This window comes from Vombatus ursinus, unplaced genomic scaffold, assembly GCF_900497805.2.
Source record: "Vombatus ursinus unplaced genomic scaffold, bare-nosed wombat genome assembly UNPS02014874.1, whole genome shotgun sequence".
Classification (NCBI taxonomy): domain Eukaryota; kingdom Metazoa; phylum Chordata; class Mammalia; order Diprotodontia; family Vombatidae; genus Vombatus; species Vombatus ursinus.
This window is the reverse complement of record NW_020954652.1, coordinates 16,246,594-16,264,626: the sequence shown is the minus strand read 5'-3', so window position 1 is coordinate 16,264,626 and position 18,033 is coordinate 16,246,594. Positions and strand designations below refer to the sequence as shown.

General features: G+C 37.5%; 1 protein-coding gene across 1 annotated transcript in view; it reads left to right on the top strand.

Moving 5' to 3' along the window:
- SYT1 (synaptotagmin 1) overlaps positions 1–18,033 on the top strand; it is a 484,861-nt gene that overhangs the window by 184,644 nt on the left and 282,184 nt on the right. The window contains exon 2 of the mRNA XM_027842531.1: positions 9,966–10,154. Coding sequence (XP_027698332.1) covers positions 9,983–10,154 — 172 coding nt within the window. The 5' untranslated portion in view covers positions 9,966–9,982. The remainder of the gene's footprint in view (positions 1–9,965; positions 10,155–18,033) is intronic.

Genomic DNA, 18,033 nt, shown 5'->3' with positions numbered 1-18,033 from the left:
GTTAAAACATTCTCCCTCCCCCAAGCCTGGAATCACCTAACACACTGTCCCTGCTCTACCTTTGAAATTAGAGAAGTGACTGAGCAGCTTCACTTGATAAGTTTTTTTTTTTTATTTTTCCCTAACGCTGTGCATCTCCCTCTGTTCTGTTGCTAGTGAGCTGGCAACTGTTCATCAGCTGATCCTTAAAAAAAAAAAAAACCTTAAAATCTTCTAGCTTCGCCTCCTGAATTCTTGACCTTCAGTCAAATAGACCTAAAGTGGAAGGAATTACTCTCCAGGAGGATCTTGGGATCAGTGGGCTGAGGAATTCCCGACAGGACACAGGTGGAGATGATGCTACCCAAGAGAGTGCCTGTCTGTCGAGTGTTCCTATTTCTTTTGCTTTGGAATTGTTCTTGAAATCCTTACAGCTAGAAGCACAGGATGGATGACCTCACTGACTCATGCTGGCTCAGCCTCACAGTTGGATTAATGATGGGTACATTAGAAGGTGGAGCATTCAATTTGAATAAAATGTACAAAATTGGGAGGCCTACCTGTACCTTTCAAGTCCTTGGAAATTAGATGAAGGCAATCACCAGAGTAATTTTCTTGTATTTCTAAAGCACTTCTAAATCAGTTCAATTCATATTTATCAGGCACCATGGGGTGCAGGGCATCGAACTAGACTGTAATTTACAAGATTGGGAAAGATACAGCCCCTGATGAGAAGTAATATACCTTTACTGAAAGTCTACTCTCAAACCCAAGGAGAATCAGGGAAAGCGTGGAAAAGCACCCAAAAAATGGTATATCAGGAAAGACCAAGGAAGCACATTTAACAACAATAAAGTTAATAATAGCAATTCACATTTAAAGTTTGTAAAGCGCTTTATATGCATTTTATCACCTGAATCTCGTTTTCTACTTGGCCCATAAAAAAGTCAAATGTGAGTTGTGATCTTTCATTTCAGCCAGTTTTTCTCTCTTGCAAATTGAATCATAAACTCTTGCTCGACATTATTCAAAAGTCTGTAGGTCTTGCTAAATCATATTGTCATGTTCCAAGATGAAATCACTGGCACACAATGAAAGGTGGAAACGGGAAAAAGAATAAATCATTCAAAACCCTTTACACTTCATGTCTGATATACTTAGGATCTAAATTCCATCACTAGGTCATCCTATGTTCTCATATTAAAAATCCCCAATGGCTTTGGCCATGGAAGTATGTTATTTAGATAGCATTTCTGACTGTTTGGACACTGTGTCCGCCATCCCATTGACCACAATCCAAAGTGTCTGCAGAACAATTTTATAGCTTTGTTTATGACTGTTTGACAGTGGGTGCAATGGCAATTTGAACACAGTTTGATGAAAGAGGTCTTTGAGTTGTAAGCTTACATTTTCTCTTGAATGCCTGCTGCCCAGAAACAGCAAGATCTCAGAACTGAGTGATGGCAAAGCCCTGGAAAACAGGAGTTTTCAAATTATTCATCCACAGCTATTACCGGGGGGAGGGGGGGGGGGAATTTGAGTCAATTGACCTGATCTAGCTTAGCTGTATCTCTTGGAAAGGTGCCAAAGGAATCTATTTTCTTCTTACTATACAAAGACAGGTAACTTCAATTAATATTACATATACAGTCTGCTCCCTGCATACTGACTGGAATTGATCCCAGGGAGATTTCAATTCCATCTCAACGTTTCATGTCTATTTTTTCTACCAACAAAAGACTTGACCCTGACCGTGCCTCCTTTCAAATGCTATCAGATACATCTGAAACCTTCATAATGTTGTTGAAAAGGCTATTTAGATACCACATCTTGATTCTGACCCTGTCATTCTTCTGAAATCTTGAAAGTCTCTCTTTGCAAAAAGCCTATAAAAGCTTCCTTTAATATGCCTGTCTCCTAAAATAAATGCCAGTATCTAAAAATGTCTGTAGCCTATTTCATTAATGGGAAGTTTCCGTGACCAAAAAAAAATTGATTTAAAAAAATAATAATATTAAACTTAGGTGATCATTATATGTAAGATTAGACATTGCCCGAATATAATTATTTTTTTAGTAATCCTTTCTTTCCTAATGTATTCTAAAAGCTCTCTCAATTCCCAATAAATAGTACTGTAATTCTTTTGTATGGAATTTAGACTTCCAGTGTATGAGGTTTTTTGTTTTTTTTATTTCACATCCATACCCCCAGAGGAAAGAGGACTAATGGAAAATCTCAATTCAACCGATAGATATTTAGGGAGGCTATGTGCAACAGTCAACAACCATTTATTAAGCACCTATTGCATTCGAAACACTGTGCTAAGTGCCCTGACCTCAGAGAGTTCACATTCTAATGGAGGAGACAACATGCACAGAAAAACTATGTACATGCAAGATGCATACAGAGAAAATGAGAAGTAATCTAAGGGCAGAGGAAACTTTGAAATTAGAACCCGAGTTTGAATCCTGACTCTGAAAGTTACAGACTTTGTGTTGTTTCCCCTCTCTGGGCCTCAGTTTCTTTATCTGTAAAATGAATGGATTGGATTAGATGATCTCTAAATTCCCTTCTATCTCTATACCCAACTTGAGGTCTACAATGCTGTGATTGTTAAATGCCTGCTATGTGTTAGGGAGTATGCAAAACAATGGGAAGACAAATTTTTTTTTAAAGGGGGAGGGAGGGCAATCATTAATTGCCTTCAAGGGGTATCCTGGAGTAAACACCATATATACACAGATTAAGTAAATACCAGGAAGGATAGGACAAGCTTCCTGCCTTGAAGGAAGAGAGGGTTTTATAAAATGGAAATGAGGAGCTAGTAAATTCCAGGCATGGAGTGAGGAAATGTAATGACACAACTGTAAAGATAATTTTAACTTGGCATGTGTTTAATTTTATATTAATAATTTTTATTGAAATTTGTATCAAGTTCATTGTAATTGCTGAATATAATTATTGTGTTTTATCTATTTGAAATAATATATGGAGTTTGTATTAACTACATCTCATTGGAAATTCAAAAAAATGTTTGGCCCTTAGTGACTTCCTTATTCATAAAGGATGTTCTCATTTTATGTATTCTCAGGAGTATATCAGAATGAAAATGTGTTTGCCTTTCAAAATAGTTTGAAACAATCTCTTAGCTTTCAGTCATTCCACATAGGATTATGTTGTAATGAAATAAGTCACCTTACAGTGAGATCTCACCACATTTTGGGTGTGTCCTTAAGACATTTCCAGAAAAGGAAGAAAATCCCATGTTTGCTTCCCTAACTATACTTCAGTTATAAAATGCCAGTTAGTCAACCACACATAATTAAGCCCTTAATATGTTCCAGCTCTGGGCCAAGTTGAGGGGATACAAAACACACAAATAAACAAAAAAAAAAAAAAAAACCACAATCCCTATCTTTAAACAGCACATATTTTAAATATCCTAGAAAATAGAGAAAATTATGTCAGGCCTAAAGGATCAAGGTACAGACTTGGTCAAATCACTTCAACATGTATTCATTCATTCATTCATTCATTCATTCATTTATCAAATACAGCTCATCTTTGGGGAACCAAAATTAAAAACAGACAGAACTTGCTGGATGATGTCCTGGCCTTCAGAGTTGACTGCAAAGGTGATAACATCAGTCATTTGTTCAGTCAACAAGTACTACTATAGGTCAGGGACCATACTGAGTGCTGGGGATATAAAGAAGGGTAAAAACAGTTGCAGTCTGGATTCAGATCTTTATAGCATCTTATCACAAGTTGCAAAGACAACTGGAATTATTAAGTTAACTGCCCAGGTGCAACCCTGTTAAGGAATATTCTCCTAGCTCATCTCTATCTGCTGGATAACCTAGCTGTGGGTGGGTAGATGAGTAAGTAAAATTCACAGGGATCTCTATTTATGCCAGAGAAAGGATTTCAGGTGCATGGGGTTGGGGGCCTTTGGGGAGAACAGCATGCCTGGGAAGCACCCAGGTGTTTCACATGTGCAAAGTTTTGGAAATTAGCGTTGTTTTTTTTTTTAATCATCTGAATAAACCTAGATTGGCAGCCTTGCCAGAAGCTAGCGCCTTCCCACAGTGACAAGAAGCTACATATCCTGTAGCTCATTCCTAACTCTTTGAAGAGAAATTCTGTCTCAAATAGGGGAAGCAACTATAAGCAACCGTACATTTGAAGGCTTGCTGGGGACTTTTGAGGTGCTAAAGACGTATTGCTGCCTCGGGGTCCTCAGGTTTCCTATGTGTTGTTTTATATGTAGCTTTTAATGCCGAGTCATTTTCGTTTAAAGACTTTTTCATTGTCTGTTATGGAAAAGTATAAGGGCATGAGGCATTCATTGCCTTCCTCACACATACTAACACTCTGTTCAGAAAACACCAGGGGATTTTCATTTATATATTTATTATTTATATACTTATTTGGTTGTATTTCTGCTCTTTTTTCCACAAAAGTATTTTCTTTATTAAGAGCTTTCAATATCATTTTTAACAAGCCTCCATCTGTTGGTTTGATTCATTCTTTGCTTTTTAATTACAAATGTTAGCATGACAAAATCACCTCCTAAAATCTAGAAATCATTCTTTTTATGTATTTTGGAGAAAATGGTTTCATCACTTAATCCGACAATATTGCCCATAATGTCTTTGGAAATCCTTATCAATTTGTAGATCTATGGATAGGATATATAATTTTAAAACTGCCATAAAGCATAAGGGGGAAAGGATAGAGAGAGGTTGCCATAGCAACTAAAATTCTGAATTTCCTGATTCTGGGGGAAAAAAAGTCCTGTGATGCTTTCACTTTTGTTCTCTCTCTCTCCCTCTCCCACTCACATACTTTGTATTGAAACCTCTGACCATTTTTTTAAACCAGTTAAATGTTTTGCTGTATTGTACCTATTTATCACCTCTTTATTTTTGTTTCTGTTTTTGGACTGGACCTGTGGTTTCATTGCTATAAAGAGCTCTTGGTGTGATAATTCCCTCTGCCAATGCAGATCAGCACTCTTCATGACTGTTCATGACCATTTTGGGGGTTTTCTTGGCAAAAAAATACTGGAAGGGTTTGTCATTTCCTTCTCCAGCTCATTTTACAGATGAGGAGGCAAACAGGGTTAAGTGATTTGCCCAGAGTCTTACAGTTAGTGTCTGAGGCCACATTCGAACTCAGGAAGATGTCTTCTTTGGCATCAGGAATTAAGGTAAAAATATTAGGACATTAATTACTCTCCTTTTGTTATCAGTGTTATTCACTGCTGATTATAATTTCAAGTGGTATTGAAAGTATGTGTGTATGTGTGTGTATACATGTATATAATAAAGTGACTGTATATGTATCTACATATATAATTTCATATTTTACCATACCAAGTTTGAGTATAATTTAAGCTTAGATTCTTGTCTTTATGTAACTTTTTATGGCTTGCACAGAACTTTCCATTCATGAGTTATAGTAGTGACCACATCATTACGTCCCTTTTACAGATTAAGAAACTGAGACTCAGAAGTTGTTGACTTGCCAAGATCATCCAGGTAGAAAACTCAGCCTCAAACTCAGGTGTTCAGGCTTCCAAACCAGTACCTCTTCCACAGTGCCATGTTTGTCTATAGAACTATTGCATCCATTCTGGATACTGTTATAATATTTGTTAGGGGAACCTTTATAGAAGTCTTTGACATTTATAAAAAGCCTTCTTTTTTATTTACATTACAATAAAATGTTTCATCATATAAGCCCACAATATTCTCCTCATGTAGGAGAAAATGTCACAATTTTTCCTTTGTCAAGTGAGAGCCAAAAGTTCATGACAAGGGTCAGAGTTGGATTAAGTGGAGTGACAGCCAAATATTCCTTTTATCTGTAGAATTATATTTTTTATTAAAGAAATATTATTTTCCTGCCCTCAGAAAGCTACTTGAGTATCCTTTAAGAATACATACTCTTCAAGCATATTGTCTAGATGTAATCCCTAGAAATCAGGGAATCAATTCCATTGTTTTCTGTCACATTTTAGGAGACTCGATTTTACTCATAGAAATTATTTATGTTCCATCACAACCAATAATACTCAACTCCCAGAACAGGAATACCACGGTCAGGCACTATAGCTTTAATTTAATGTCAATGATGCATTTTACTCTTAATCTGAATATGATTTCCTTTTAAAATCTCATAACATACTATTACTTCCACAAAATATCTAATTAATGGAGCTAAGTATTGTGCATCATATTTGAGCAAGCACCAGAGCAAATGAATAGATTCCCCTTCAGTTTTCAGCTACATGTCCCCTGGTATTTCTTATGCTTTGAAGAGGAGGAAGACAACTGATAAAAAACAGGAGATTGGTTTGAAATGTCCCTTGTGGTCAATAGATAAAAATGTATTTCTGCTGACTTGGAAGTGATGTGATTTTTATCCATAGCATTAAAGCATAACATTATTTCTATGCAGTGCAGAGAAAACCCTAGAACTTTGATTTAAATTAATCCAGGATTTGGCACCTTGAGGTTAGATCCCTAAGTAAGGGCACAGAATTGGGGAAATTCTTCCTGTAGGAGGAATTCACAGTCAGGCAAAAATGTCTTTCCAGATCCGAACTTCAGGATGAGAGGGGGAAGAGAGAAGTCATAATGGATAGGGAGATACTTCCAAAATATTTATTTGGGGCACTTAATTTTTTACTTACTACTATGTATTATACATTGAAAACTAGGTGAACACTGGTCCTGCGTATTGGAGGCAGGATTTACAATTAGGTTAGAAGTCAGACCTCCTAGGATCTCTAACTTTGCAATTCTTTAATTTCATTTTCAACTTTGCATGTGAATTATTGCCTTGAGAAACATTATTAGCTGTTGATTGGTTGTTGTGCTTTGTTATCAGAGGACCAAAATGACCTCACTATGTTAGAATCAAGGTACAATGCATCTGACTATAGCAGATTGAGCCAATGTGAGCTCAGAATGCTGCACCACAGGTCAGGCACAAATAGTCCATGTAACATTTGGGGTGGATTCTCTAAATTTGTGCATCTCGTGTTTCTTTTGAGCTGCTTCAATTCTGTTTTGCTCATAAAGAACAGCACCTTCTCTGATGAGGGCATGCCATGCTGGGAGGTCCTATGCCTGTGTCTCCCGCTTCACACTATCAACTCCAAAGTTCTTGAGAGACTCTGAGAGTGTCCTTGTATTGCTTCTTCTGAGAAACATGTGAGCACTCGCCCTATGTGAGTTCTCCATAAAATAGTAGTTCAGGCAAGCGCATGTATTATTAGCTGTAACAACTGATAAAATACTAGAAAATCTTATCAAATATATGTATATCACATAGAGACTTTGTGTGATATGAGCCCAAAGAAAGAATCAGTTTGTAGTACCCTGGATGCTCTGTGAATTCTGATTTTTCTGGATCCTCTCCTCTTAACTCCTAAAGCACTTAGTCTTTAGTGCTTAATTATTTTCAATCTTCTCTACTCTCTAGATAAACAGCAAAGATGAAGTGTTCAAAGACTGAATGGAAGGAGTTGTTTCCAAGGGGTGACAAAGAAGAAAGACAAAATATGAGTCAGCAGTACATAATAGTATGAAAGAGAGAGAGAGAAGAGGAAAGGGAAAGAATAAGAAAGCAAGGAGAGAGGAGGGGAGGAAGGAGAGAGTGAGAAGAGGGAATGAAAAACTGACACAGAGAGAGAGGAAGGGAGAAAAGAAAGAAATGGGGGTAAAAAGACTTCTGTATGTCAGAAAAGTAGTCTCTATCCATTTCTGCTTGAAGAGAAGTTGGGATTTTTTGTCCTCCATTTTTGTCCTCCATTGCTCCATTCCCCAAAAAGGGAGAGAGCAAAGTTTGAAGAAAAACTAGAGAACAGTCCAAAAGCAAACTCTTTGGTTGAAAGGAAAGGAGGAAGACCAAGGTCAAGGTCAAAGAACTGTTTGAATCCCTGCCTACTAATTGTGGTAAGATTGGGTCACATGCTCCTAGTGCCACCTCATTCCTCAGTCCAAACTGTTCTGGTGAAAGTTAATTTTGAATTGAGGGTTTCCTTGCTCCCACTGATGAACTGAATGCCATGTCCACAATCCAGTACTTATGAGGCAACAGGAACCATAGCTTTAAATCAATGGGGTCTTGCCCCATTCAGGAAAGCTAAAAAACAACCTCTATCCAATTAGGGGCCATTTCAGTATTGCCTGTGGCTAAGTGTGAGAGGAAATCCCAGTTATGATACTGCCAAAGATGGCAGAACACTGCCTCATGACATAGACCGACCTAAGACTACCTTCTTGATCTAGAAGTTAAAAATGAATACTAATAAATATATTCATGGTTTGTAAGTTAAAATTAGTATAAACTTTGTAGAATGGTAAAAGACATGCTTTATATTTGAATATTTTTAAAAATTTCTTCATTCACTCTAATATTTGCCAGAGATGTGACACTTTTCTTCCCAAAGAGCCTTGACAAGTAGAGGGCAGAAATAAACAGGATGAAATTCAATGGTGATAAATATAATACTGAAAGCATAAGAAAAAAAAATTACACACTTACAATATAGCAAACAACAAACAGTTATGTGCAAATATAGTCATCTCTTTCTCCTAGAAAATACTAGCTATGACATTTCACTATAGATTTCACTGGTTTTGAAATTCTCTCATCTCTTAATTCTGCCAGAAGACTATTACATTTGAAATTGTTTCAGCTGATAGAAATGTGAAGTTTCAAAACTGAGGTTGTTTGTACTTCTGTAAAATTCACTTCTTCTTCTTCTTTTGATTCAGATGGTAGCTTGATATTTCTTGATAAGGCAGAGTTAATTTATATGCTAGATGCATTTTTTTGCAAGAACTGTGGAGATACTACTGCCCAGGCTTGCCAGCACTAATTTTTTTTTCCTGCCTGAAAGCATGTTCACCATTATAGTCCCACAGCTTGACTCATCTGTAGTCACACAGTAAGACAATAACCTATATGAAAGTAGGCTCCACTTCTCCTAACTGCCTGTTCAAACCCTGGGCCATGTCTTGCTCTTACACATGAGGATCAGTTCTCATTTCCAGTCGCTTATCACTGAATACTCTTTCAGAATTTCCAGGGTGTATTTTTCTAAACTATTAATGGCTTGCTTCCATTTCTGTATTTTGGGGGGGGGACATTCAGTGATACAAGTGAACTTCCATTTTGCAAGAATGCCATCAGGATTGATTAATATTTCCCAACATCTTGAAAGCAAGCAAAAAAGCTAAAACTATTTTTAACACATCTGGTTATTAGTACTGTAGGTGCCGCAATGTATATATAGTCAGCTGTGCTACAGATATGGTGGCTTCACAAATGCATGCTAAGACAAGTTAATAATTTAGCAGAGTTTTGTCTATAGTAAATGTCAAACAAAGTGACTGAAAGGAAAACTCCCATCAATAAATGAGAGTCAAAACCTAGTTTCTGAATAATGTACAAGCATGCTTAGAAAACTCTTGCCTTAATACTGTTACCCTGTTATGGTTTAAATAGGCCTATGAGGCATTTTCAAATTTACTACATGGTTTATCATCATTTGTAATGTAAACATCATGGTGTCCTCTGAGCATAAACAGTATTTAAACACAACAGTTCATTGTCTTCCCCCAAGAACAACTTTGTGTGTGTTTGTCATGGAGACAAGTTGGGAGGTAAATCTATACAAGAGATTCATGACAGTTCTTAAAGAGTTAGGAGTCTTGACGATTCATACTCAGTATTGTTGGGTTGAAGTAATAATTATTACATCTGATATTACCTTTTTGAAAAGGCTTTCCTCTGTGACTTAATAAATATTTCATGAACCAACATGAAGTAATATGCTAATGATACAATATTTATCCAGTAAGCAGGTGCACCTACTGATATTTCTCTTTGGTTTACCTTTGATGTGAGATCACTTTAAGGCTTTCTGAATTTCTTTTCTTTCTTTGCTCTTTGCCCTGCCCCCACAGCTTTACTTGGAACCAAAATGGTGAGAGAAAGTGAGAGTCACCATGAGGCCCTGGCAGCCCCCCCAGTGACAACTGCTGCACCTGTGCTCCCACATAATGTCACCGAACCAGCCACCCCAGGAGAAGGGAAGGAAGATGCTTTTTCTAAGATTAAGGAGAAATTTATGAATGAGTTGAATAAAATTCCATGTGAGTATTATATTTTTAATATAATAAAAGTAGATGGTCAAGATTCATGCCAGTCAATTGCAAATAATGTGGTTCTTTCTTTTGAACCTATCGAAACACTAGTTATGATTGGAACTTCTCGTATATTCTATCAAATCACTTAGGTAAGAGCAAGAATCCAATTTATGATGTTTCCAGTTCCTATATAATCTAAATCTATTCTATCAGTTCCTTATTCTATCCAAAATACTAATTTAAGGTTTTGAGGGATTGTACTTTTAGAATCATTCATGGCTAAATATCTTGATCTCAGCTTCAGAAATATGTCTCTAAAGTTTTAGCTTTTTGGTTGATGAACTAATGATCAAAAACTTTGGCTCTCTCTCGTCTCTAAGACAATTGTTTCTTGTCATCAACAATGACTAAATTTTGTTTTCTTGATAGTGGACTAGTTTTACCTTTTCTCTCTGTTAAAATTCAGCTATCTCTTCTAAGCAATAAGACTTGTCCCTTCTTGCTTAATCTTCTATTTCTAAATGTAATGACTTGTTTAAACCACCTTCTTACGTTGCCTTTGGTGAGTAATCTTTTCCTTAGCTTATTTTTTATACCTATAGCAATAATTCTAGTGAATGTGGCTTAAATTAAATATTTTAGTTTTGTACTACTAAAATATGTCATGCGCTTGAGTTTGTAGTTTTCTTTCTAGAATTGCCTTAGAAATAGAGACAGGGTCTATGATTTTATTGGTATGGGAAAGTTCTGGGTGGAGAAACTCCCTTTACCAATTCTCTGCAACTTATAGTTTTTGAGTTACCAAGAGTACTGAGAAGGTAAGTAATTTACCCAGGATCACACAACCAATATATATTAGAGGTAGGATTGAACCCAGGCTTTTCCTGCCTTTGCGTCCAGCTCTCTATGCATTATACCATCCTACCCATCTTAGAGTTGCTGTATAGCTTAAACATTTGAAATTTTCAAAAGAAGGGTCTCCAGTATAGCTCTTCCCTTGAACCTCTAATGATAGAATGTAAAGGCTGAAAATCAAAGCCCTTTGGACCAAGGAAAGGTACAGGGTCCTAATATATAATGTGTAGTTTATGAATGATATTTAATTTCGTTTCAACATTTAAGTGCCAGCTATAGGCAAGACACCATTCTAGGTGATGGGAATACAAAGACAAAACTGAGATAGTCCTTGCTCTCAAGGACCTTAGGTTCTACCATGGAGTTGGAGGAGTGTAAAGATAAGTAAACATAAAGCAATATGATAAAGAGAGGGTCACTAACAATCCAGAGGTTCAAGGAAAACTTGTGTAGGAATCATCTGAGCTGAACCTGGAAGGAAGATTAGGCTTCTGAGAGGTGGTGATGAGGAAGAATTGCCTTCTAGGCATGGAAAATGAGTCATGCTCATGCATGCGTGGGAGACCTGATGAGTAGCAGAGTTTGAGAACAACTAGTAGTCCACTTTGGCTACAATGGACAGTGTGAGGAAGAAGAAAGAATGTACAGTAAAGCAGGAGAGGTAAGTTGGAATTAACTTTTTTCTTGAATGCTAAGCAGAGGAACTGATATTTTATGCTACAATAAGGAGCCATTGAACGTTGATATCACTAGTGCCTCAACCAAAAACTTAGACCTTTAGGGACCTATTTCTGAAACTCAGAGATCAAGTTAAAAATATCGGAATCTAGGTCATTTTCTTCTGCCACCATTAGTTAGGAAGTTGTTGATTTATCTGTCCTTTTAAGAAAAAAAAATTCAAGTTGATCTGAGAAAGCCCATCACCACTCTGGGCACTAATTAGAATTCTCAGCAGGAAGATGAATAATTGAATGGAAATGTAGGGGTAGCTTGGTCTAGTGGCTAGAGCACTGAACTGAGACTCATGAGACCTCTGTGCCATCTTTGGCCTGCTGCTTTGCTGATTGGCAGTTTAACCTTGAGGAAATGTTTTTTTGACATTCTTCTGTTTGATGCCATGTCTACACGACAAGAAAGAAAACACTTTGGAGATGATTTTTTCATTGCATGCCAATTGTGTACAAGTTGTGCCCTATAAAAGTTTCACCAGTACGTATGCATTGAAGCTATTTGTTGTATAGGAAATGAGGAGACAATGGGCAGCTAGGTGGCACAGTGGATAGAGTGCCAGGGCTAGAGTAAGGAAGACCTGAGTTCAAATGTGACCTCAGGCACTTACTAGCTGTGTGACCCTGGGCAAGTCACATAACCCTGTTTACCTCAGTTTCCTGTAAAATGAGCTGGAGAACGAATGGCAAACCACACCAGTATCTTCTCCAAGAAAACCCCAATTGGAGTCTCAAAGAGTTAGACAAGACTAAAACAACTGAACAACAAAAGTGGTGCAGGAGACAGTCCCCCTGAGTAGAATACAAGCTCCATGAAGGCAGGGAAAATTTTGTTTTTTGTTTTTGAATCCCCAGCACCTGGCATAGTGTACAGAATAATCATTTAGTAAATGTTCAGTGAACTGAATTGGATTAAATGGATGACCCAAGTCGAACGAACATCCTGCCTTCTTTGTATGACTCTTCCAAAAGCTGACATGAAAAGAAGAAAAATATTTAGGACCAGACAGTACAGTAAACATGGTTCACTTTCACCATACAAGAAGCTATGGTAATGGTGAACCTCACTTGTGAGCTGTGGGAATGTTTGGATTTCTAGTGATTAATTCGATTAATGTATGGGACGTGTGTTGGTGTGGCACTCAAATTCTCCTTTTCTCTCTTCCCCTCCCTTTACTCCCACTGGCAGGACAGGGGCTTTCACAGTGGCCTGCAATGCTAGGAGTCACTCTCAGGGATTTAGAGGTAACCCTAGTGTGGGCAAATTATACTACCATTTTATTATTGATAACTATAACTTCTTAACTCCCCACTCAGAGACTCATCATTTAACAAATCAGCCAAGATATAACATTTCATATATACAAGGCAAAGCAAGACCAACAGAAACATAACATTCCACCCATAAATCTGGGACACACTCTCCTTCCAATTCAGGGGAAGTCCATGGGGAATAGTCAACAAGCATTTATAGAGTACTTACCACATACTGGGCCCTGTGGACACCAATTTACAAAACCATAGCATGGAGGTACACCATGAGGGAGTATATGTGCCTGGGGCAACTCAAAATTCTGGACTGGAAGCCTTGATGTTATTTGTCCCTTCCAGAACAATGTACTTGATGCGTCATTAAACAGTTCAATAAGCTTTTATTGTGTATCTCCAGGCATTGTGCTAAGCACTGAGGATACAAATGAAAAAAACAAGGACAACAGATAAAAGATAGTCTCTGCCCTCAGGGAGTTTACAATCTAATGGGGGAAGATAACACACAAAAGAAGTCTGGAAAGGTAGTATGAGGAGGGGAGCAACACCATGGGGCATCCTGTTCTGTGGAATTGGAAGCTGGCAGAGCTGCAGATGCAAAGGGGAATGAGCTTAAAGTTCAATTTCATAAAGGAAGGTTTGGGGAGGAGTTCAGTGCTCTACCCTCTAGCCCTCCATCCAATCAGAAGGGCTGAGTGAGGTGGAGTTTAGATTTGACTTCCCAATACAGTGATGAGATTAGAAGTGATGGATTAATCCTGGGAGGGGCAGCTTCTTACATGAAATTGAAACCTGAACCAACTGCAGGTACAATGTGGAATTCACTGATAATTCTTCTGGGTCTCTCTGCTCTCTTGCTACCTGTTGGATGGGGGCTCAAAACCTAGTGTGGTGAGAGGGGAGGCATATTTACCATTAATGGATATTTCCTAGAACTTTCAAAGAGTATGAGCATAATTTAATAGTCATCATTCCCCAAATATATTCTGTGTGTCTGTGTGTGTCTGTGTGTGCTGAGCTACCATGCCTAGACACACACTCCAAAATGTACCTGGAGTATGCATCAGTGAGGCATCTAATAACTACTCATGAAGTCTAGTGGCTGAATTCTTCTCACCCAGGCATTGTGGTGAGATAAATGGAAAGCCCAAGAGATAGAGTTTCTGGGTAATTAATAATCACTTTATTAGTTAGGCTAGCTGAAAATCAACACATTGGTGGTCAGTGGTTTCTCTCCATAACCAAAGACAAAACCTTGGAGATCCCTGAATGCTTAAAAACTTTTGGATAAGAAGGTGCCTCTGACAAGTGAAAATTGGTTCTGATTGGTGAAAAGTTAATGAGGGGGTGGACGTATTAATGAGGGAGTAGGTGAAAAGTCATCAACTGCTCCTACTGAGAATGTGACTTGATCATGAGATTCAGCCACCTCCAGCAATCTGGACAAAGGAATCCATTTCTACCCAGATCACTCTGGTTGACTTTCTCCTTCATAAGCTGAGTTCCCCTAGACTACAGGGGAGGGGTGCAAGGGCATGGACTCAGTGCTTTAGGGCTGGAATACAGCTTGTGTAGATTGTATAGATCACTGTAAACAGAAATTTGGTCTTCTAGTTGGGTGAGGTCCTGCCCAAGATTGCAGAACATGTACCCAGAGGATTTAACCAATCTAATCTATCACCCTTGTTCTGCAGAGAATGGCTGAATGACCTCCAAGGGGAACTAGTCTTGAATGAGGAAATAGAAAGGGAAAACCCCAATTCTAATTTAATAATTGGTTATTCACATAATAGAAAAATAGTCACATCTCTTAGCAGCATTTGCCATGTTGTAAGATGACTTCCTTATTTTCATACTTCCCTCATTCAGAGGGATCCAGATTCCTAGGGATAAATTACCTCCAACATTCTAGCTTTTGACCCACCCCTACCCATCTGATGTGTTTCTCATTCACACGTGAGAATGACATCTATACAACAAGCCACTCATAATGACACTTTTCAAATATTAACCATTTACTTGCCAGAAAGGCAAATAAATAATAGTGACATCATAGGTATTCATAAATTAAAAGTAAATGCAAAAATAAGAAAATATATTACCATATACATATAAACTTTATATTATACACACATATATATATACATATATATGTATATATGTGTATATATACATATATATGTATGTGTGTGTGTATATATACATATATATATATATATATATATATACATACATACACTTTGGTCATTCTTCCATCAGTACACTTGGTGCAAAGGGCGCACATGGAAGAAACTGGAAGGAAAGCTCCTAATTTCATAGATGAAGAAGAATGAGGTCAAATGACTTTCTTAAAGTCACTTATCAGTCTATTAGCAGAGTCAGGATTTGAATCCAAGTGTCCTGATCTGATTCCCAAATCAGCATTCTTTTCATTACTGTGTTGTTATTTCTCACTTACATGAGAAAGGAAAGATAAAAGTAAATGCAGATGATCCAAAAACATTGTGGCAAGATATTGTTATAAGTATTTATTGTAAATAAGTGTAGTGAATAATGCACACTTTAATAACAGTAGCAATTGCTAGCATTCACATAGTGCTTTTCTATTTTTTTCAAAGTATTTTATGTGTTATGTCTCCGTAGATCCTCACAACAACCCTTTGAGTTAGAGGCCATTGTGATCCCCAATTTACAGATATGGAAATTGAAGCCAAAAGAGCCTAAATGACTTGTCCAAGATCACATGATGTGTAAGTGTGTGAGGTGGCATTTGAACTCAGATATTCCTGACTCCAGGTCTGGGATGTCATCCCTACGGGCCTAGGCTAAGCTACCTCTTTAATTAAAACCCCAAACAACTTTCACTGCCTATATAATTGGAATCTTTCACATACAAGAAGTGAGACCGAAGAAAGGCTCAAAATGAATCCCTTTCAAGAAATAGGTTCTATCAACATTCTCACTTTGGTCTAGCTATAATTTAGCGTGATGCTAATTACAAGTAACAAATTAGAATATTAATCAGTTTTGGTCTCTGAACTAAATCTTGGCTGTCTGGCAGATGTGATTTTTGCAAAACTGATGGCCAGCAGCTTTTGTCTGTCACTTGAAATTCCCTCTTGCAAGAAGAGAGGTGTTACAATGGCAATAAGTGTGCGTGTCATTAGTTGGATACCTGCACTGTCCATCATGGAACATATTCAAACCAAACTACCTGATGGTATCATCCCCAATGGCACAAAGCTTAAAATATTTGTTTTTAAAAGAAATGGTAAATACCGAAGGATTTGTATCTTCCATTTCATACTTTATAGTGTTTTCTAAATGAAACAGACAAGGATTTTCATCATTTCTTTATTTTGAAAACTTTGATTTTCTTTAAATAGGACTGAGGTCATGGATGGTTTGCAAAGCATGAACTCATGTTTTTCAAGTTGCTATGATTAAGGTCTGGGATATTCGTGAGCTCTTTCAAGTTGAATGCCATTTTCCCTTAAACACAGCAGAAGGACAGATAGCTGGAACCACTTTTCACTCAAAGGAAAATGAGCAAGTCTACCCAGGGAAGATACAAAATTCTCAGGCACGTGCTATACCATTAAAATATATCAAAATATGCTATTAAAATACTAATTATTAAAACATTTTCATAATTAAGGCTATTAAAATATACCTAAATATTTCCACTTAAGATGTCATTTCAGGACAAATTGGTCACTAGGTCTGAAAAACCTCCAGAGACTTGTGAATTCACTCCAGTGATTTTGTAACCCACACTGGTCTTCTCTCAGTTTCTTATATGTAGTACTCTACCTACCTTCACCATGCCTTTCTAAGAGCTATCCCCTATATTTGGAGCACACTGTCTTCCTCACTCCTATCTTATAGAATCCCTCACCTCCCTTAAGAATCAGCTCAGGTAAAACTTTTTACACAGTCCTTCTTGATTGTCCCTCACACAGCTACAGTTACCTCCATCTTTTATTTATTTATTTGTTTAACTGCTATATAGATTTTCTTTTTATTTAGTATGTATTCATATACTTATGTGTATGTTGACTTTCCAGAGAGAATGTAACCCTTTTGAGAACAGGGAATGTTTAATTTTCCGACTTATCCCCAGTAACTAACAGTACTTCGAACCTGTAGTTGTTTAATTAACACTTGATGAAGGGTTTTGATTGATTTCTAACTTACTGATGCAATGGGGAACCTAGAACACTGATTCTCAACTTTTTAAATCCATGGACTACTTGAATGAGGCATAAATTTTATTGGCAACTTCTCTGCCCTCAAATAAGAGCTTGTAATCAAGGACCCTTACCTATTACTCTACAGTTTATATTATGGGTGTTGCCTCAGTCAAACTGAGACCTGGGAAAGACCTTAGCTTAAAATGGCCAAGGTCTCCCACTGCTTCTCGGGGCCATCACCAGTTGTCCTGATCTATAACTTGCCACTGGACTAGAGGGCAGAAAGTGAGGCTGCTGACTTTGCACAGCCCTCTCTCACTTAAACCCAATCCACTTGCAAGTCATGGCATCACCTGCCTGGTGCCATGGTCCTCTTAAGAAGGAAGGACAAACAACATATCATGGTTACTTCAAATCATTGCTGTCTCTCAGCAACCCTGGAAGGTAGGTAATCGGAGTGTTATTACTTATATTTTGCAGATAAGAAAGCTAAGGCTCAGAGATTAAACTACTTGTCCATGATCATATAACTAGTAGGCCTCAGGGATCAGATTTGAATCCAAATCTTTTGTGAAACCTGTGTTTTTGCTTGCTGTACAGTGCTGACTTAATAATAACCACCATCCTCCAAATTAATGAAGAGAGAGCTGCTGAGGCTTGGATGAGATACTGGTACAGATTGTGAAAAGCTAACTATTAATTTGTTCCAGGAACACAAGAAGACACACTGCCCTATAACAAATAATACTCTTGCAATAGTAGAGATAAGCCTCATAGAAACATTGGCCTGAAGCAAGGGTCCATGAAGATCTATCATTAGTTAGATAGATAGATAGATGG